Source organism: Lotus japonicus, chromosome 1 (assembly GCF_012489685.1).
Source record: "Lotus japonicus ecotype B-129 chromosome 1, LjGifu_v1.2".
Classification (NCBI taxonomy): domain Eukaryota; kingdom Viridiplantae; phylum Streptophyta; class Magnoliopsida; order Fabales; family Fabaceae; genus Lotus; species Lotus japonicus.
The window spans coordinates 85,697,270-85,719,445 of NC_080041.1; the positions used below are offsets into that span (position 1 = coordinate 85,697,270).

General features: G+C 37.3%; 1 protein-coding gene and 1 long non-coding RNA gene across 2 annotated transcripts; one reads left to right on the forward strand and one right to left on the reverse strand.

Moving 5' to 3' along the window:
- Window positions 1-648: 648 nt before the first annotated feature.
- Window positions 649-10,686, forward strand: LOC130726274 (uncharacterized). Its single transcript, XM_057577523.1, has 7 exons — window positions 649-1,100; window positions 1,305-1,509; window positions 2,011-2,212; window positions 2,639-2,832; window positions 3,337-3,490; window positions 9,413-9,577; window positions 10,006-10,686. The coding sequence occupies exons 1-7, from the start codon at window positions 947-949 to the stop codon at window positions 10,462-10,464; spliced, it is 1,533 nt and encodes a 510-aa protein (XP_057433506.1). The 5' UTR covers window positions 649-946; the 3' UTR covers window positions 10,465-10,686.
- Window positions 10,687-18,113: 7,427 nt separating this feature from the next.
- On the reverse strand, window positions 18,114-20,330 carry LOC130732160 (uncharacterized). The gene is made up of 3 exons (XR_009016956.1): window positions 20,165-20,330; window positions 19,377-19,501; window positions 18,114-19,177 (listed from the first exon to the last, which is right to left on the reverse strand). It is a non-coding gene; the product is annotated as an uncharacterized LOC130732160 (long non-coding RNA).
- Between the last annotated feature and the right edge of the window lie 1,846 nt (window positions 20,331-22,176).

Sequence of the window (22,176 nt, forward strand, 5' to 3'; positions counted from 1 at the left end):
GATGGTTACAAACGACCATGAAGCTTCCTCTGTCCATCTATGTGGATTCCATCGCCCCTCTCTCGCCCTCGATCTCGCCCCTCTATGTCAGGCATGACTATGGTGATGTTTGAGATTCAGAGGATGATGTTTGAGAAGAAAAGAGAAGAAGAAAGGAAGAAGAAGAACGGCAGAGGAAGAAGAAGAAGAAGATTGGGAAGGAGAAGAAGAGGAAGAACAGATGAACCCTGAGTTGATGCAATTGGGAATTGGGGTAATTTGGGGGAATTAGGATTAGTGGGGGTGATTAAGATTTGTTAATTAGATTTGGGTTAGAATTAGAAATAGGTTTAATTATGTTAATTATATGATTGTAAATTATTATTTTTTATTATTTTTTTAATGCCATGTCAGCTTCATTTACACGGTCATCATGTCATTTCATCACTCGCCGGAGCTCCGGTTTCCGGCGAGGACTGGCTCCAGACGTTTTGCAAAAAAGGGGACGTATTCCACAAATTTTTCCGGTCAGGGACCTGGTTCAGACGGCGACACAAAGACAGAGACTAATTTGAGAATTAAGCGTTAATATAATTACAATTTTTTTTGCTTGTCACCAAAACATATCATTTGTCACAATTTTTTTAATCCTATTTTAGCTTTTGGATTTGCGCCTCTGCAGTCTGCATTCCTTGGGAGACTATTACGGATCCTCCAATCCAACCGTATATCCCAAGAAAATCCTGCGAATCCTGTCGGTCCATCACAGCTTGGTCGCTTCACTCTCACTCTGACCTCCATTCTTCTTGTTATAACAAATTTAGCCTTTGTTTGGTTGGTGAAGAAAAGTGAGAGGAATGAAAATGGAAGCAAACACAAGTGTTATGTGTTCTGTTGTTCTGTGTTGTAGCTCCTAAACTTTTGCTTTTGCTTTTGCTTTTTGCATAGTAGTTATCTCAATCCAATCATGAGAAAACGCACTCTAATAATTGCTCTATTGGTGTTGTTGAGCAACCTTTGTGAGTCAACATCATCCCCTTCCCACTGTAAAGCATGGCTAGTACAATCCATCCCCACCAATATGCCTCACCTCTCTCAAGTTCCTGGTGTCCTCTCCACTGGTTTGTAATAGTAATAGTTCTAATATATATACACTACCACTCACGCGCACGCAGTGCATGTTTGGAAATTCTTCTAAAAGTTGAAGCTTGAATTTCAGAATTGATTATGATGAAAGAAAATCTGTTTTATGTATAGTATCATGAATAGGATTATATATATATTGAGATGATGCTACTTCTCTATCACTCATAATTGGGTTGTAGGGGATGTGCTTCGTTGGCTGGCTGAAAACTCCACCAAGAGGCTTGACATAATTGCTCAGTACTGGCAACTGCTAGCTTCTCCTGATGATCCTCACTCCGGAGATTATGGTTACACTCAACCCCAGATGCACCAATTTGGTGCTGATCAAGGTGCTGCTCTTTATCAAGCATTAGATTCTGCTGCAGACCGTGATGTTAGTATCAGGTGTGTTTCAATTTAGCTTTGCATTCCCATGTTTGATGCTTTGGTTAAACATGAATTGAATTGTGAATACAACTTATACAAGGATAACCAGTGCATGTCAGATTGACAATCATAGTGTAAGGGTGAGTTTGGATAACCAACTTAATTAAGTTTTTATGGCAATAAGTGTTTATTAGTGCTTATCGCATAAACCCTTATTCATAAGTTGATTTAAGAAACTTGTTGAAATAAGCTGAAAATATGTTATGGATAAAGCATAAGCTTATACTCATTAGATAATCTGAACACCCTGTGTAAATAAGCTCAAATAACTGATAAGTAGACCATAAACTATTTACATGAGCTCTATCAAACACTTGCATAAGTGCGTAGGCTATAAAATAAGCTCAAATAAGCTATTGCAAATGGGGCCTAAATCAACCAACTTTGAATTGTGTTTGTTGAACATGGATGCTTGTGATCTAAAACTCTTGTGTGTATTTCAAATGGAGACTGATGTAGGTTACTGTCCCACTCTGGGGTTTATCCAACATTTACACTAGAGCCATCCAAGCTTGCTTCAGGAAGGCCAAATGTTAAGAATGTGACCCTGCTACTAGAGGATTGGTGGGGATCAGGCATTGTCCATGCCAAAGTTTGGATATCCGATAATAGGGATGTGTATATTGGATCTGCTAATAATGACTGGAAATCTCTTACACAGGTAATTTCTTGACATTTTTATATGTTCGCAGTTTAATGTCAATAGACAACCAATAGCATGTTTGGATCAGCTTCTTTTTTATCAGAATCCATTATGAAAGACAAAAGTTACTCTCATAAGCTTCTCTCTAGAATTGATTCTGGCTTCAGGAATCAGAATCAATAGTAGAAGAGTTTCCAAACATGCACTAAAAAATTTACAGGTCTCCACTAATCTAAATTTTGAAGCACCAACTCTGCTTAAAACATATTTTGTTGGCTGTTATGTTTCTCCATGGATTATTAATGTTCATCTAACTGGTGGTTTTTCATTTTGTGCATTTTTTCTGGGATATTTGTTTCTTTCCATAACTCCTCTTTTTCTTTTAGACATGTATCTGTTCAACCAATGATACTTGCCTCATTACTTATTACTTTCTGGCTGTAGGTCAAGGAAGTTGGAATTTATCTTACCGGTTGTCCTGGAGTTGCTAAAACAGTTGAAATATACTTTAACAATTTATGGACACTAGCATCTCTGAATTCTTCGGCTTACACAAAAACAGTGTTAGATCAACAGTGGCAAGTTGAAAGAAAGGTTCCTTGCTGGTCGCATTTTGTTGATCCTAGAGATAGATGCGAGTAAGTCTGGGCCTTGTGATGCAAATAAGTTTACTTAATTTTCCCTTCTAGAACGTGCTACTTGGTGTGACTTTCAACTTTCAACCTTCAAGTATCATTTTCAACTGTCTTTGAAATCTCCTTACCAAGTTCTTAAGGTTTATTTTCTACATACTTTCATTCACTGGAATTTTGCTGTTGTGAGAAGTGAGAATAATTCATACTTCATATAAGTGTATGGGTAGATGTTAGCATAATTTTAATCTTAGGATGGTAAAGGTTTGATTGGAGTTTTAACAATCGCTTAAACAAAATGAGGTAAGCCTTAAGCATGATCTTGAGCATGGGACAACATGAGAGATGGGATTCAACATAGTGAATGATGTAGCAAATTTCAAATAGCAAGCACAAGGAACTTTTAACGTTTACATCCACAAGCAGTTAAGAATAAATGATAGTATACTAAGCATGAGGAAAGAATATTCTTACACTTTTTATTCATTAGTATATTTGGTTGTGTGGCAGGTCTCCTCTTCCTCAATATCTAGAGACTCCTCATGTTGCAGGATATCCTATTCTGTCTGAGCCTGATATGTTTGACGTTTCAATAAAAACTCCCGGGTATAACTATTCAACAAAGCTCCCCCAAGTCTCTTATCTCTCCTTTGCTCCCCCAGAGGTAATGTTTATATTTTTAACCATTTGCATCCTTGAATCTAGGCATCAGAAACGGGCTGAATAATAGCTGCATGGGGGTTCAAACTTACCATTTAAATAATTTTCTTATTGTGCTACTATAACATGCTTGTTTATTTGTTATTCATTTATGGATTTTTTTCATGCTTATTTTCCTTCTTTCTTTTGTTATTTGGGTTGCAACTAGGGGGGGAAAGTGATGCACTTAGCATCACTTAGCATCTGTTAAGTAGGAATATGATGCACTTGTTAGCATCTGTTAAATAAGAATTAGAACAGCTGTCATAACAGCTGGCAGCAAAGTAGTATAAATAAGGCCATTAGGCAGTTAGAGATGTTATGTTAGTTGTAACAAGAATTTTATCTCTCTAATCTCAATTCTCAGTTCCTTTCTCTCTCTTTCTCTCTCTTTCTCCTCTCTTTCACTTCTTCTCCTATCATTGGTATCAGAGCACTCGATTCACGGTGACCAATGACAGAAGCGACGAGGTTGCAGAGCTCAATCCGTGAGGCGGAGGAGCGGATTACGGCGACGATCGAGCCGTGCATCAGTAGGCATTTGCGTGAACTGGAGCAGAGGTTCGAGCTCCAACTGAACGGGTTCCAAGAGGCGATGCGAGGCCTCGGGTTGCAGATGACGGAGATGTCGTCGCGGCGGAGAGGCGCGAACGACGGCGAGCACTGCATGCCGACGCGATTGACGCGATTGGATTTTCCGAAATTCAACCGCGACGAAGCTGAATCGTGGCTTGTGAAGTGCGAACGATTCTTCACGCTTGACAACACGCCGGAAGCAGAGAAGGTAGCGATTGCAAGCATCGCAATGGACGAGAGTTCTTTCCGGTGGTTCCAGACCTTGGAACAGAGCACGACTGGTCCAGTTTCTTGGATGCAGTTCAGCGATGCAGTGAAGGTGCGTTTTGGTACTGAATTCGATTCACCATTAGAGGAACTTAAGCGCCTGGTTCAAACTGGAACTCTAGAAGATTATCAAGAGGCTTTTGATACCTTGGCTGCGCGCACAGATTTGTCAGAACCTCAGAAATTGCAAGTATACTTGGGTGGATTGTGTGCTGAGTTGAGCAATGGTGTGAAGATGTTTGCACCAAGGACGTTGCTTGAAGCTACACGAATCGCGAAATTGCAGGAGAGGAGCATCGAATTGCTCCAGAAACGCACTGTTTCGGGTGTCAGAAGCACCGGCGCATGGTCTGACAGGCGCGGAAACTCTTCATTTGTTGAGAAGAAGTTACCAGAGAAGAAACCAGGGGGTGATTCCAATCAGAAAGAAATTTTAGGAAAACCTAATTACACATTTCAGAGGAAATTATCTCCTAAAGAGATGGAAGAACATAGAGCACAAAATTTGTGCTTCTTCTGCCATGAGAAATTTTCTCCAGGGCATGATTGTCCGCAAAGGAAGAAGCTCCAAGTTTTCTTAATGGAGGTTGAGGAAGGTGAACCAGAAGCTGTTGACTCTGCAAGTTCTGTTGATTCTGAACCAGTTGTTCCTACATTATCCTTGAATGCCATACATGGGGACTCTGAATATCCTTTGATGAGGTTGACTGCATGGATAGGAAAGAAGAGGATTCATGTCCTCATTGATTCTGGAAGCTCACACAACTTCATTGATCAAAAACTGTGCAAGGAAGGCCTGAGCTACCTTAGACCCGTGCATCCTCTACTGAAGCCTTTACAAGTTACTGTAGCAGGTGGTGGAGTCATGCAAGGTACAGGCCTATGTGATGGAATACAGTTGAAGATGCGAGGGTATGATTTCTTCACTAGTGCTATTGCTCTTCCTTTAGGTAGTTTTGATTTGATTTTAGGCTTACAATGGTTAACTCAGTGGGGAACTATATCATGGGATTTCAAAGCCCTTGTTATGGAATTTGATATGGGACACCTTAAGGTGAGATTGCAAGCTGATAAGAGTGGGAAGGATAGAGTAGTTTCAGCTGCTAAACTTAATCAAATTGTAGCTGAGGAAAGCTTTTGTTTTATGCTACAATTGTTTCCATGTTCCCAAGAGAAAGTGTGTTGTGCTCTTGGCTTAGAGGAACCTGAGGATCCTGCAACTAAAGAACATAAAACCACTGTCCTAGAGGAATTTAAGGATGTTTTTGAGGAGCCTACACAGCTACCCCCATTCAGAGGCATCCATGACCACCAGATTGTTCTGAAGGAAGGGTCCAACCCAGTTAGTTTGAGACCTTATAGGTACCCTCCTGCACAGAAAAATGTCATTGACAACATGGTGAAAGAGCTGTTGGATTCAGGGGTTATCCAACCTAGTTCTTCTCCATTTGCTTCTCCTGTGGTCTTGGTTAAGAAGAAGGATGGCAGCTGGCGGATGTGTGTAGACTATAGGAAGCTTAATGACATGACAGTTAAAGCAAAATTTTCTATTCCTCTTGTTGAAGATTTGCTGGATGAGCTAAGGGGTGCTCAAATTTTCTCTAAATTGGACCTTAGGTCTGGTTATCATCAAATAAGGATGAAACCAGAAGATATAGCTAAGACTGCATTTCAGACTCATGGTGGACAATATGAATATGTGGTCATGCCTTTTGGGTTGTCCAATGCCCCAGCCACATTTCAAGGTACCATGAATGTCATCTTTGCTAGTCTATTAAGGAAGTGTGTGCTCATCTTCTTTGATGACATCCTTGTCTATAGTAAGTCCATAGCTGAGCATGTGGCACACCTTAGACATGTTTTCACTGTTTTAAAGACTCATTCCTTCTATGTCAAGAGAAGTAAATGTGCCTTCTTTACTACTCGAATTGAGTACTTGGGCCACTTCATTACTCCCGAAGGGGTTACTACAGATCCAGCCAAGATCATGGCAGTTCAAGAGTGGCCAGAACCTCAGACACTTAAGCAACTCAGAGGTTTCTTGGGCCTCACAGGTTACTACAGAAGATTCATTCAAAATTACAGCATGCTAGCATCACCTCTCACTGACTTACTCAAGAAAGATGCCTTCCTTTGGTCTGATAAGGCTTCCCATGCTTTCAATCAGCTCAAACAAGCCTTAAGTACTGCTCCTGTATTGGCTATTCCAGATATGGCTAAGCCATTTGTAGTGGAGACTGATGCTTCCAGTACAGGAACTGGGGCAGTTCTGATGCAAGACAAGCACCCTATTGCATTTATTAGCAAGGTTCTTTCTCCCAGGAATAGGTTGCTATCAGTTTATGACAGGGAATTACTAGCACTTGTGCATGCAGTGTCTAAATGGCACCAATATCTGTCTCTTCAACCTTTCCTCATCTTAACGGATCAACATAGTTTGAAATTTTTACTGGAACAAAGGTTGTCTACACCTGCACAGTATAAATGGGTTACTAAATTGATGGGTCTATCTTATGAAATTAGGTATAAGCAGGGAAAGGACAATGTTGCTGCGGACTCCTTATCCCGGGCCAATCATGGAGAGTTGCTACACTTGGCAGTCTCTTCCATTTCTTCAGAATTGTGGGATCTAATACAACAAGCCTATGTTGCAGATTCTTCCCTCAAGGATCTTATGCAAGAGGTGTATGCTTCTCCTGACCAGCATCCTCATTACAGGGTGGTGGATGGTTTCCTTTTCCGGAAACACAGATTGGTAGTTCCCAATAATGACCAAGTCAGATTGGTTATTTTGCAATGGTTGCACTCCTCTCATCAAGGGGGGCATTCGGGTATAAGGGCCTCTACTCATAGGATCAAGTCCTTATTTTATTGGAAAGGACTTAGCAAGAGTGTAGCTGAGTTTATTCAAAGGTGTGAGACTTGCTTGAGATGCAAGTATGAACCTCATGCTGTTCCAGGGTTACTGCAGCCCTTGGCTATACCTGATGGAGTGTGGCAAAGTATTGCCATGGACTTCATTGAAGGGTTACCTAAGTCCCATGGCAAGGACACCATATGGGTGGTTATTGACAGGCTTAGTAAGTATGCTCATTTCATAGCCTTGTCACATCCTTTCTCAGCTTCCACTTTGGCTGAGGTGTTCATCAACAATGTTTACAAACTTCATGGAGCCCCAGCAAATATAGTGAGTGACAGGGATCCCCTCTTTACTAGCAAATTCTGGGCAGCATTTCTGCAACAATTGGGCATTTCTCAGAGCTTGTCTACTGCCTATCATCCTCAATCAGATGGGCAGAGTGAGGTCCTCAATCGTTGCTTGGAACATTACTTGAGGGCCATGACTTGGCAGAGACCAAAGGAGTGGGCTGCTTGGCTGCCTATGGCAGAATGGTGGTATAACACCACTTTTCACTCCGCAATCCAAGCTACCCCTTATGAAGTTGTTTATGGTCAGCCGCCCCCCTTGCATTTACCTTACTGCCCTCAAAGCACTGTGGTGGATGCTGTGGACAGAAGCTTTGTTGCTAGAGAGGAGATGATCAACAAGTTGCAAGGTAACTTGGCTCGAGCTCAAGCTCGCATGAAGACCTTGGCTGATAAACACAGGTCTGATAGAGAATTTCAAGTTGGAGATTGGGTTTTCTTGAAGCTCCAGCCTTATAGGCAATCCTCTCTCACTTCTAGGGCTTCACAAAAGTTGTCCCCTCGTTTCTTTGGCCCATATCAGATACTACATCGTGTAGGCAAGGTTGCTTACACCCTCAATTTACCTGCTACCTCACGCATTCATCCCACTTTTCATGTGTCCCTGCTGAAACCTTGCCCAGACGCTACAGTTTCTCTTTATCCTCTTCCGGAAGATTGGGGCAGCATGGATAATCCTAAGGAACCATTCAAGATTTTGAAGAGGCGCTCTGTGCAGAAACACCATAGAGCTGTTACTGAAGTCTTAGTGCAGTGGAAAGGGGAAAGTGCAGAAGAGGCCACTTGGGAATTGCTATATAAGCTGAAGCAGCAGTTCCCCTTCTTTGATGTTACTGCTTCTCCTTGAGGTCAAGGAGAGTTTTAAGGGGAGGGATATGATGCACTTAGCATCACTTAGCATCTGTTAAGTAGGAATATGATGCACTTGTTAGCATCTGTTAAATAAGAATTAGAACAGCTGTCATAACAGCTGGCAGCAAAGTAGTATAAATAAGGTCATTAGGCAGTTAGAGATGTTATGTTAGTTGTAACAAGAATTTTATCTCTCTAATCTCAATTCTCAGTTCCTTTCTCTCTCTTTCTCTCTCTTTCTCCTCTCTTTCACTTCTTCTCCTATCAGAAAGTAATCTTAATGGAAAAACAGCTAGGTCTCTCAATTAAGCATTTGAATAAAATATGGCAATGCATAACTAGAGGTTGCTGTAACAGGGCTTTAGATACTTTATCTAGGAAGGGCCAAATTTGCCGTCAAATCTACATATATCATCTCTAATTAGTAGACAAACTTCAAAGCCATTCTTTACGTTTCTAATGAAAATCAATTATGTAGTTCAAGTTGCTGCAGAATCTGCTTGCTCATAGATTTATGGTCCTTCATTTATCCATAACATCCCATGTCCAGTAGATTAGTCATTAAAATTTTGTTCTGCCCTTGAAGTTGGTTTGGTTAAGATCTAAATCTGCAGTTTTCTAAAGAAGTGAGTTGTTTTTTCTTATTCAACTCATACTCATCCCTTTCTTTAGTGAAAACTAAATTACCTTGGCATGATGTTTATTGTAATTTTATTTGGTACTAATTTTTAGTGAGAATTTTTATTCCCATAAATTTGATCATGAAGCTTATGTGGCCATCCAGCTTATGTAGAAGCGGGTGATTATATTACTGGCTTGTATTATATTGTGATTATATTATACCCTTATTGCATTATTGAATAACTTGATTAATATTAACTTTTTTCAAGAAAGAAAAACTTCTGTCATTAGATTGTATTATGATGATCTTTGACTTGTTATCTTGCCAATCTTCATTGGATTTTAATATTATTGGTGGTTGCAGCTATCATTTGGCAGTTATCAGGCTGATGAGCAGGCATGGATTGACACAATAAAATCTGTTGAAATGAATGAGACAGTTAGAATCAGTACCATGGACTGGCTGGGCCAATCACAGTTTCTGGACCAAACAATTTACTGGTCATCCTTATCCTCTGCAATATCAGAGGTAACTCAAGTGTTAGGCTTTCTCTGTTTCCTTTCTTTCTTTGTTTTAATAAGTCTAGTATTTCTACAATTATGATGAGTTCTACACAAATCAAGTTGCTTTTTATTATCTGGATAAAGGGATCCTGCCAAAGTCCCTGATCCTTGCAAGAATCCTCAACTTTTATAGTAATTGATACTTTTAGCGTGAAAAAACTCGTATTTGGATCCTCTGCGGCAGATGTTCTCTATAGCCTCCATCCTAAACAACTATAGCCATCGATTTTTTCAATCAATGGTTAAGAACTTAAGATTAATTTAAATAAAAAATTAATATTAAATTAAAGAGTTTATGATTATTTGTTGGCTGGAGAGGCTGTAGTCTGCAGATGCTGGAGTCTGGAGAGAATATGTATCCAAAAAACTCTAACAAAAAGTTCCACCTTGCAGGTTGTGTTTTCAAAGCATGCAACAGTGAAGATATTGGTTTCATATTGGGCACACTCCATCAGTAACACAGATGCATACCTGAAGTCTCTTCTCTACTCCAACACTCTATGCTCTTCCTCCAAATACAACAAATGCTCTGGCAAAGTTGAGATCAAATATTATGTGGTTCCTGGTTTCAACAAGACAGGACCTGCCATTGAAGGTGAAAATAGAACAGGAAACATGTACCCTGGTTTCAGCAGAGTCAATCATGGAAAATATGCAGTTAGCAATGTGAGGGCTCACATTGGAACTAGCAATCTTGTTTGGGACTACTTCTATACAACAGCAGGTGTCAGCTTTGGGACATACAACACTGCCATAGTCTCTCAACTTAGTGAAATTTTCGATGCTGATTGGACCTCACCCTATGCTGTTCCAGTTCCAGAGCTGGAGAAAGATCATAAATGTTCAATCTAATAATTAGTTTTGTATTTATAGTTTCAAATAGCTTTATGTTCATTCTTTAATCAGTGGTATTTGAAGGATCCAACAGAAAAGATAGAAAAGAAAAGTAACTTAAACAAGGGAGGCAGGGAGCAAGGATCATGAACACCAATAATATTTTGTTGAATTGGAAGCGATAATGATCACAAGTGAGAATTGTTTCAATGCTTCAAGGAAATTGAGTGAGATTTTGCATGGTGTTCTTCCATAGACATAAAGATGGTTGTTTTTAAAAAATGGTTTTGAGCTCTTTCATTTGACACTTTTTTTTTACCATGTGGCACGTTTAATTTAACATAGATGCTTTTCAGATGGGGCAAGATCGAAAGTCTCATTTGTACTTTTATATATAAACTTAAGTTTATATATAAATTTCACTTAAGAAATTTCATGATTATACCTCCCTCCATCTCCATGAATATCAATAAGATCCCACCTATCTCAAGGTGTATCTCACAAGGTGTGTAATATACCAATTATTCAACTGAATTCGAGTCATTTGTTTATATCTATCACCATATTATCACTTGGAGAGGCACAAGACCTTTTATTTTATTTTTTTTGTCCTTGACGGGTGTTATCATGTTTGCAATGACGGTCTCTCTCAACAAATGACTTTCCTGAAGTTCGATCTTGTGAGCAGTGACGGATCCAGAAAGTTTGAGTTGTGGGGGCAATATACATACTCACACACAAATAAATAAGTAGTGAGGGCAAATAACGCATATGACAGTAAAAAAATAATTTTTTTTGTAAGGAGAATAATACAAACAACACATAATATTAAGGAAACATATAAAAATTGGTGAGGGCAAATGCCCCCATATCCTATAACATAGATCCGTCCCTGCTTGTGACATCACACTTACGGGAATCTACCCTAAACCAACCCCTTGTTGGTACCATACACTATTAAACCGTTGAGAGTATGTTTCCTTTGCAATTTTAATTAAAAATAATTAGGCTTAAGTGTTGAAATTAATATCATTCAACATAAAAAAAAATATTTGAACGTATCATTCAACATAAATTACAACTGGGCAACTTTTTCTACTAGGTAAAGATACATTTACAAGTGAAATACATTGACAAAAGTAAAAATATTTTGTATTTTTATATAGCTATAAAATATAGCTATAACTCCGCCTCAAAAAATTAAAGTAATTCCATTTTACTATCCAAATAAATAAATAAAAACTTACAATCACTTTTAAACACATTCATTTCTTCAAGCTTGATTCTACCAAACTTAATGATAATATACCTAAACTTTGATATAAAACCCTTAGGAAAACATAAAACTCCCCTTTTCAGCACATTGACCATGTAAAAAAGCAGCTTATATCAAAGGTAGTTCTGGCAGTTAGGGACTGCTATACACAACCAATATGCAAAAATCCTGCTTTTGTTGTTTCGTTAAATTAATTCACCAAAACCTAACAAATAAACATGTAAAGCCAAAAACGAGAGAAGAAAAGAATAACTCAATGCGTAGTACTTGGAGCTCACTGCTCATCATTCGTGAACTGGTAAGTCAAGGAGCTTCATGATGATGAGCATTGACCGAATATCTTCAACCAACAAAAAAGAAATGCGAAGGCATTAGTTAAACTGGGTGCATGTCATTCACTACTCCAAAATAAACATTCAAGTAAACAAACATCCAGGAACCGAACTGATATATACACCACAGAGTTCACAAGTTTTAGGTGAAAGAGCTAGAAATGCTACATGTTAAACAGCTGTTGTCTCATCTAGCAAAGTTCAGTTTCAAATTTGAGATTAACTAGTGTTTTTTTACCCGCACGGGGAATATGCCTATTGTATTTGATACATCAACCAATACCTTGATTTTTTAAAATATATTAAACAACAGATGAAATAGAAGAGTCTGAAATGCTAAGCAAAATGGACAAAAAAACTCATCTTCTAAGCCTGATCGAGATAATAGGGAACTCGTTTCACATTCTTCATGAACATGAAGCCAATAGAACAAATCATAGATATAAGAAATCATTAATAAAACATTTTCAAAATTCACTATTTCAGAAAACATAGGATATGGCAAATATGGAAAAACGGATTTGCCTTATTTATACTCAAATTAATAAATGCATTAGTTTAACTTAAATATTCACACCATAATCTATGAGATCATTCTTTTTTAATATTTATTTCTTAAAAAAGTAAAAGAAACTCCATTAATTATTTTTGCAGGATTGACAAATGATTTAGAGTGAAAAAAAAGTATTCAGAGTTTAAAAAAATGTTTTAAAATTTGAGTGAAAATTTGGCTCCAATTACTATTATTTAGTAATCATTTTAAATTTCAAACTCAAATCTCAATATTATTTTTTACAATTTTAAAAATAAAAAATGCATTAACTAAAATTAAATATTTACTCCTTAATCTATGTGATTATTCCATTTTTTATATTTTATTCTAAAAAAAAGTAAAAGAAACCCCAATAATTATTATGAAAGGAAAAATCAAAATTTGATCCCATTTAAAACCGAATTGAGTTTTTTAATTTATTTTTCTTAAATGTTTTAAAAAAGAGAAAAAGTTTGATGCACCGACGGTGTAAAGTTTTTTTACACCGTCAACCAATCAGATTTCAAGGATGTGCCACGTCAATTAATGAAATTAAATAAAATGAGAAATTTTCTCACATCTTTGAAATTTGGTTGGTTGACGGTGTAAAAAAACTTTACACCGTCGGTGCATATAAAAAAATAGTTAAAATATTCGTTCCCTTTTTCATAACAAAAAAATGGATTTTGATTATTTCTACTCATTATAGATCCTCAAAAAAAATGACAGGATACTCATTCTTTTTTTTTAAACTCCGTATTCGAATTAATTAACTAAAACGGAATATGCTTAATATAAATCAAAATCTACTCACTAAAACGGAATTGACTTTTTTTAATTTATTTTACTACGAAATTAAATGTATCCCAAATTAAAAGTTTTTTTTAAATTAATTATTCATTTCCTTTTTATTCTAAAAACAGATTTGCCTTTTTTATACTCAAAATAATAAATGCATTAGTTAAAATTGAATATTCACAGTCCCCGTAGGGTAGCTCAAGTGGTAGGAGTTGGGGGACGTATGAGTTGGGTATGAGGAGGTCCAAGGATCGATTCCTGGCGGGTGCAATTTATCTTTGTGATGTAACAAAAGATATTGAATATTCACACCATAATCTATGTGATAATTCTATTTTTTATATTTATTTCTTAAAAAGTAAAAGAAACCCTATTAATTAATTTGAAAGAATTGACAAATGATTTAGGGTGAAAAATAACGTATTAGGTGTTTAAGAAAAAAGGTTTTAAAATCTGAGTTAAAATTTGGCTCCAATTACTATTATTTAGTACTCAATTTAAATTTCAAGCTCAAATCTCAATATTATTTTTTTCAATTTTAAAAGAAATAAAAGGGTAAATAACGAATCTCAAGCGATACATTATTTTCAACCACAAAGACTAAGTATCCAAACAGTTCAAAATTGCTCAATGAGCAAAAAACAACCAAAATTTCCCAATGAGCACAAAACAACGAAAGAATGGGTGCATAGCACCACTTTGGCAATAACAACATAATGAAAATCGCAAAATTTTAGTCTAAAGGAAAAAACACCACCGGAAATTACAAACATAATAACTGGAGAAGACTAAAAAGAAAGACTCTTCAAATCTTCTCATTTTTCACCACCTTCAACCACTTCTTTTGTAACACCCCGATTTCGGTGGCGTCACTTTAGTAACCAAAAAGAAATTAAAGCGGAAAAACGTGAATATTTTTTTTTTGATGAATTGTTTAACTGATAAAACTACGAACTTAATGAAATAAAACTCAAGATAAAAGACAGCATGACTAATGTACAATATATAATTACAGCCCCCGTTGTAAGTAGCGAACCACGTCACGAGTATCCTTCAGTGACGGGAAGTGACAGAAAGTAACGCCCGTAGGCAATATGTACAATCCAAAAGGAAAGGTCAAGTGTCCGCAACACAATCCCTCAAAAATGAGAATAAGTCAGCCCAAACGGCCTAAAACAAGACCCCCTAGTCCAACCAACTCTCTGTGATTTCCGTAGAGAAACCACACAAAAAGCTATCGGTCAGGAAACTACCCTGTCCCCAAATGAAACATGACGGTCAGAGCTATGACTCTACTCCTACACTAATCATGTCTAGAGGAGCTCACACCAGCACTCACAACTACATGCTAGCATGGTCATCGTCCGAATCGGAATCCAGAACGACTAAGTCAATTTACAACATCCTCCCTCCTCTTGCTACCGCGACACGCTCCTGTGCTGGCCTCACGGGCTTAGGGCCCGAGCCATGGTCATCAATGACAGCAACAGTGGGTGAGCTAGACTCCGGAGAAGTCCCTCCCACAGGCTCCTCCTCTGAGGGGTCCTCATCATCCGAAGATGACGGTGGTGGTGGTGCTCCTACACCGAGTCCGCAGTGCACGCCGGGTGGCAGGTTGAAGCTCACAGTGTATCTCCTCAGCACTCCTTCCGTCAAGTGTCCCAGACGGTCGACACGGTCCTCCATAATCCTCCCCGAGTAAGTCGCTCGGTGGCCAGCGGGGTCGACCACCCATGAGTCGGGGTCATCCTGATCGAGCATTTCGAATCTAGTCCCCCCCGAAGGATGAACCATCGTGAACCAGTCTGCCATGGACATCTGACCAAGGGCGTAGTCCGCCAAAACACACACAGAAGACGCGAGGGTCAACTCCAAAGAATTATGTAAGTAATAACTCCAATAGATACAGTTTAAGGGATAACTACTTAGGCTTAGTAGTTAGTGATAGCATCATAACATTGTATATCTCCCAATGAATATAAATGACAATAATAACAATTAACATGCATCAAGTAAGATTAACAAGTATCAATCACACTCGGCAACTAAGTCAGTATGCATGTTGCATGAATGAGATGCCGGTTGACAAGATGCATTCCGGAGGGATGAGCATCAACGGATCAGCCCTAACACCAGCCACGGTGGGACCATTTCGGCCCGCGTGCCTCTTACACCAACAACAACGGTAGTCAGATCAGCAGTAAACCCGAAGGTCTGCCATTTCGGTCTGCTACTAAGAATCACCGCAGTGTTCTTACGTGGAAATCCGGGTCTTATGACCATTTTGGAATCCACCGAGGTCCGGCATCCCACCGTGTATTAACCTCTTAATGTGTGCATGAATGCAAAGTGATTAGCCAAACAACGTCTCCGACCTCACTCGACACGTCGCCACGTGTTCTAGCTAACTTATTGTCTCTAAAGGCATACCCTAAGGCAAATGTCGATTCTGCGACAAAAGACAATTAATTATAAAACACATTATCTCATGATGATTTCTCGAATCATCCGACTCATCTCCATCCGATGGTCAAAACTGCTCAGCGAGCAAAGAGTATCAACATACTCGGAAACTACCCGTTTCCCGGCTTATCTTTTAGATATCCCAACAACAAAACTGCTCCTCGAGCAAAAGAGTATCAACATACTCAGAACTTATTAGTTTCCTCAACACTTGGACTCGACGACACTTCTCATTTTCCAAAACTAAGATTTGAATCCTAAGCTTTCCTTCGAGATGGTTATCATTATTTAAAGATTTAGAGGTTGTTTAATGTCTTATGAATTTTCCTTGTAAAATAGTTTTCATTTAGTTTTATCGCAAATCTTATGAGTTTCAAAGATCCCATAATCCCAAATAACTCTCAGAGAATGTCTCGATCCACTAAAACAATAACGAGGCCCGAATCTCCGTTCGTCCCGTCAAACTTCCCAAAATCTCATAATAAATTTGGCATAACATGCCCGTTATCCTCACTCGGTAGTACAACATATATATGTGTAATTGCATAGTCAAATTAGCGCAATCCAACAGTCCTGGCACATATATCAACACATTCTAGATTAACCATGTAGCACTTAGCATATAGGGCAAATATCACACATCCTAGTTTAACCATTTAGCACATAGCATGTAAATCAATCTCAAAAACAATCAAGAGATGAATAATCATCATTGTCAGTCGAAGCCTCAGAAAACATTTTCCCAGTCAAACACAAACAAGTGCATAAACAGTAAATCAAGTCGAATTTGTCGACACCTAAAGCATTAACTAATAGTTCAATGAGTAGCCCTCACCTGCAGTTCCTCCAGCGTTATCCTCAAGCGTTCCTTCACACTCTACGCCTTCCTCTTCTTGAAACTCCTCAAATGAACCTTAGAGCAAAAACCACATAATTCCATCATAATCAGTCAGAAACTCAGCACTCAATACTCACTAAGGTTACACGAAGTATCATATACTCCGAAGTACGATAATCTAACGCGATCGGACAAGTTTTCGAAAAAGGAATTTTTCCCCTCCCTTGGAGAGCTCACGGCCACACACTTTAATTGTGTGCGCCGATTTTTCTTCGATCAAACTTGGTTCCTAGGTTATCATTAGTCGTAACTAAGGCGAATCTAAACTCGGAAAAATTATCGGATCGAAAACTGTCGCAGGGGTATTTTGGTCAATATTTTTAGCTCAGAATTTCAAAATTGGAAATTCGAAAAACAAATTGGATGAGGACGTCACCAACGACGTTTATGACAACTAATCCTACTAGCGCTAAGCTAAGTCGAGAGTTTTCAGTATAAAGGATGAAACTTTGTCTAAAAATGGGTATTTGGAGCAGAATTGAAACTCGGCGGCAATTCGGCGAGAATCGGCGAAATGTAATCCGCTAAACATGCTCTTGGGCACGTAGGGAAGAGGTTTAGATACAAAGATGAAGTTATCAAAACTTAGAGCACAGAAAGACATAGTGAAAAACGACGGAATTGACGATCAGAAGTAAGGATTAACATCTATACCTCGATACCTTCAAGTAGCAAATGTCAGAGCAACGATCAAGCAAGAAACGGCGAAAATCTTCTCTTCCTCCTCCTCCTTGAAGCTCGCGGGTTTGGGTGATGGAAATGGTGAAGGTTTTGATTTTTTTCTCCTATTTATAGGGGATGGAAAATGCGGGAAAATGAAAATTTCGCGATTTCGATTTTTCCGGCGCCATCCTCCGTGAATTATAAGATAGGTTTTGGCGACAGAATTTCAAAACTCAAAAGAGGTTTCTTGGAATTAAGGTAAACAATCCAAAGTCGGTGTAAATCTATTTTACCCGAAAAACTACTTTTTGCAGTGGATGTCGGAAGACAAAACTTCCTTCTGAAGAAAGATTGGAAACATCAAGAGAAATGGGTGTATGCGTGTGGAATCTTCATTTGAAGCTCCGAATAGAAAAAGTATTCATTGACCGTTTATTTTAGGTTTCTTGAACTATCAGGGTTTTAGTTTCGGCAAACCTCCGAAGATTAGAATCGGACGTTCGTACATTTCAGGGTTTCGCATCGAAACGCTTGTCATGGAAGGATTAAGAGAAGTTCTAACATTTCTCTAAAGATTTTTGGAATTAGTTTCCATCGTGTCTTTAAGTGCAAATTAGCTATTTACTAGCGCTCTTGCCCTAGGTTTAAGCGTATACTAATCGTGCTATAACTTTTATCGACTTTGATACAATCCTTAGCCTTTTCCTGAACTTTCTCCTTCATAAATTTATTCCATTCAATAAACACTTGTTCAGGTTTTCTTTCACGATACATCAAACCTAATCGTGAATAGAAATTTTATTCCCTTATTCTAAACTTAAAAACTTGGGTCTAACATCTTTTCTGCACCAGAAAGACCCTTAGCTTCAACCTCAGGAGGGGAAGGGCGCTTGACTGGGAGAGAACCGTTAGAGTCATCCCCAACATTAACAACGCGTCCATGAACACAAAATTATTAATAGCAATCTCATATTCTAAGTGACCCCTGCACACCTGCCATGAACACAAAATTATAATTTCAGTGCCAAAGCTTAGGAAATAAAGGACCAAACAACTGAAAGGAGCCATGAACACAAAATTACAATTTCAGTGCCAAAGTTAAACAAATAAAGGACCAAACAACTGAAAGGACTACTTATGATCACTTATAATAATAAGCTTATATTAGCTGATTATTTTCAAATGAAAAAGGTAGTTGTAAGGTGAAAGCCTAGCAACCAAATGAGTTATTGCTGTTGAAGAGAGTGATGATGCACGGAAAAAAAAACTCCTCTCTATCTGTTCTTGCTTCCCCCTCTTACACATAAAAAGTAGAGCTTCATTTAGGGGAGGAGGGTACACTACACTCCTTCTACCCTCCATAATCTCCATCAAATCAACTTCTTCTCTTTCACGCTACAATCTCTAGAGAACCATTTTTCACATCACCACCCATCAACACCATTATCCAGTTATATTCTATTTCAATCCAAAATAAGCATGATTCAGACATGAGGATGATAAGGAGGAACACAATTTCAGAAATCAGAGACACATCCTTATATACTAATAGTGATTCATCAAAGCAAAAAAACTTAAGAGATAGCAGCATGTAGTTAGGCAACTCATCAGCTGAGTAGTATCTAGCAGGGTAAACTCTTTTATAGGAACTGCATATTGAACTCATGTGTTTCCCACAAAAGACTATTTGGCATATTTTGGAAAACTATCGTGGATAGCTTGGTACGAAATTTTCCACCAATAACTATGTATTGTACATTGGAAGCATCCTGCATAAAAAATACTGAGACTTAGAAACGTAATGCCTAAATAAATAAGAGAAGAAAGCAACTTCATTTTCCTATTATCAAGAACATGTCTGATTCAATGCAACTATATATTTCCTAAATTTTTCTTTTAGAATTTCATCAATGGGTACTTTACTACTTTCCATTCTCTTTTCATCAAAAGATGGATCCTGGAATATACCTGGATTTCCTAAATATGGTCTCCTCAAAGGAAGAGTTACTGGATATTCACTATAATAGTCCTTCAGTTAGATTCTCACAACTTCTTTTCAAGTATTCACAATTCAGTCTGCTTTCAGCCTAATCCTGCATTAGTTGAACCAAATTCATTTGAGTTCTAAAACAACACAGATAAAAAGAGAACCATATCCCACATTTTTTTATTGACATATGAGTGCCTCCAATTGATTTAAAAAGAAATTATTTAACTCAGCACACATAAATTAAAATGGTCTATCTGTATAATTGTAAAGAGCATTTGCAACACTTCTGAAAATAGGATAGCAATCAGCATTATTAACTCTATTGTTGTCTTCTATTTCAGATGTAGGTGATCTAAAACATGGGGTCTTAGTAACATTGGATTTGGCAGGGAGAAAACTACTATTTACTACTTAACTGTAGCTGCTGGAACTTCCCTCCAAATGACTCTTACAAATTTCAGTGGTAAAGAGTGCTATAGTAATCAGAATAACAGATGCCTCTTCTGGCATGGAAAAGTCTCATTGAATTGGAAGGCCTCGCAGACAGATTCAGTCAGAATGAAATAAAAATCTACTAATTTTTCTCCCCCTCACTTGTGAAAGAACATACCAAAAAATGCTTCAAAAAGGAGAAAAAAAATCAATTCCCTTTCTTCTTGGACTCTTATAAATTACAAAACAACTTTAGGGGCTAAAGTGGCCACAACTAAGTCACAGAAGCAAAGTTGGAGCAGAACGAAGACAAATACGATCAATAAAATACTACCTTATGACTGGCATGAACTCCATCGGCACTCATAACTTGGTGTTCCCAGCCTTGTAAGAGTAGCTACTGCTTGAAAGATCGACAAAGACGAACTCGAATACGAAAAACTACCATGGAATCTGTATCGGCCTACAAAACCCAAATTCCACAAATCAAAATCCAGGCAATTAATACTGATTTAGTAGAAAGCTTTAAATTAGGAAAAGATATTACAAATCTGCGATAGAGATACATGAGAATATTGGAATGTAGAGCCTGGAGGGATTTGAAAAATACATACTCATACTTCATCATATTTTAAGGATATTCCATTCCAGAAACAATAATGACGTTCAAATCAAAATAGTGTAGTAGATACCTCAACAAACACGTTCCTGATGCAACCTTTGCTTATATTAGGACCACCATGCAGCCACATGACCCTGATCACTTTTCCATTTACATAGAATGATTGTTTATCTTGATTACAGACTACAGAGTTCCTGATTCATAAAAAGTTAAAAATCAAATCCATAATATGATGACAGCATGTCACATGTGTGCGTATGCTGCTACATGTCTGCCCCTTGTTAGATGTTTATATCAACAAAAGTGATGAAAAAAGTTGTTGCAAAAGGAACTCAATGATCTCTTACCTCATGAAAACCTTAACAATCGTACAAATCCATCCATCTAAGAGCCATCCAGTAGAAGCAATACTCCTCTCCTTCAACATGTCCAGATCCGACGATGATCGCGATTTGGAGTAGGGAAGAATCCAAGGAACGATGTCGATTAGACTTGAGACTTTTTCTAATTTAAAAAGATAATGAAAACGGTTTCAAGATTTGTTTTGGAAATAAATTTAGTAAGGAGTAATCTAGGTAAATCTTAGATAATTAGGGTAAATCTTTTAAAATACAATTTCAAGATAAAATAACACAACAAAAGAGAAGTTATTATCTAATGGAGTGACACGTGTAATTTTTATTATGAGAATTAACCTGAGAATGACATGTGGGATACACAACATAAGAGAATCTATCAAATGGAATGACACGTGAATTTTTTTTATGAGAATTAACCTGAGAATGACACGTGTGATTTTTTTGGAGTATTAATTAATTTAAGATAAAAATAAACAACCTAAATCCTAATTAATTTATACTCTAAAAATAACTCTAAAATAAAATAATATATTTCCTGAAATTAACATTAAATAAATAATAAGATAAATTAAGATAAATCAAGAAATAAACAACTTAAATCCTAATCAAATCTAAAATTTTAAAAAGTAATAAATAAAGATAGATAAAAACTACAAAAATCTAGCAAATCACAATAAAAACTCATAAAATCCTGAATTAATTAAAAATCCGAAAATTCAATAAAATACCATAAAAATTAATTAATACTCTAAAAATAAGTAATAAGATAAATTAAGATAAAATCATGAAATAAACAACCTAAATCCTAATCAAATCTAAAATTTAAAAATGTACTAAATAAATATAGATAAAATCTATCAAAATCTAGCAAATCTCAATAAAAACTCATAAAATCCTGAATTAATTAAAAATTCGAAAAATCAATAAAAATTAATTAATACTCTAAAAATAAATCAAAAATAAATTAAGATAAAATCAAGAAATAAAAAACCTAAATCCTAATCAAATCTAAAATTTAAAAATGTATTTTTTTATGAGAATTAATCTGAGAATGACACGTGGAATTCTGTTTATGAGAATTAACGTGGGAATGACACGTCACTAAGAATTAACGTGAGAATGACACGTCACTAAATCAGTCTGATAGAAGTTCTTCTTTTCTAATATATATTGGTATTGATGATGCCCATGCTAAAAAGCTCTTGGTTCAATAACTTAGCTCCATAAGGGACATTGGCTACCACAATGTAATCGGCAGATTCATAGTAACCTGCTAAAATAAATGTACAATGTTTTCCAAAAAGATTCAAAAACATGAGTATCATTTTTTCTCTTCAAAGTATTTCCAAAACATGTCATGCCTAC

Coding starts and splice junctions, on each gene's coding strand:
- LOC130726274 (XM_057577523.1), top strand. CDS start 947: ATGAGAAAACGCACTCTAATAATTGCTCTATTGGTGTTGTTGAGCAAC. Junction 1,101..1,304: donor TCCTGGTGTCCTCTCCACTG/GTTTGTAATAGT, acceptor ATTGGGTTGTAG/GGGATGTGCTTCGTTGGCTG. Junction 1,510..2,010: donor GACCGTGATGTTAGTATCAG/GTGTGTTTCAAT, acceptor AGACTGATGTAG/GTTACTGTCCCACTCTGGGG.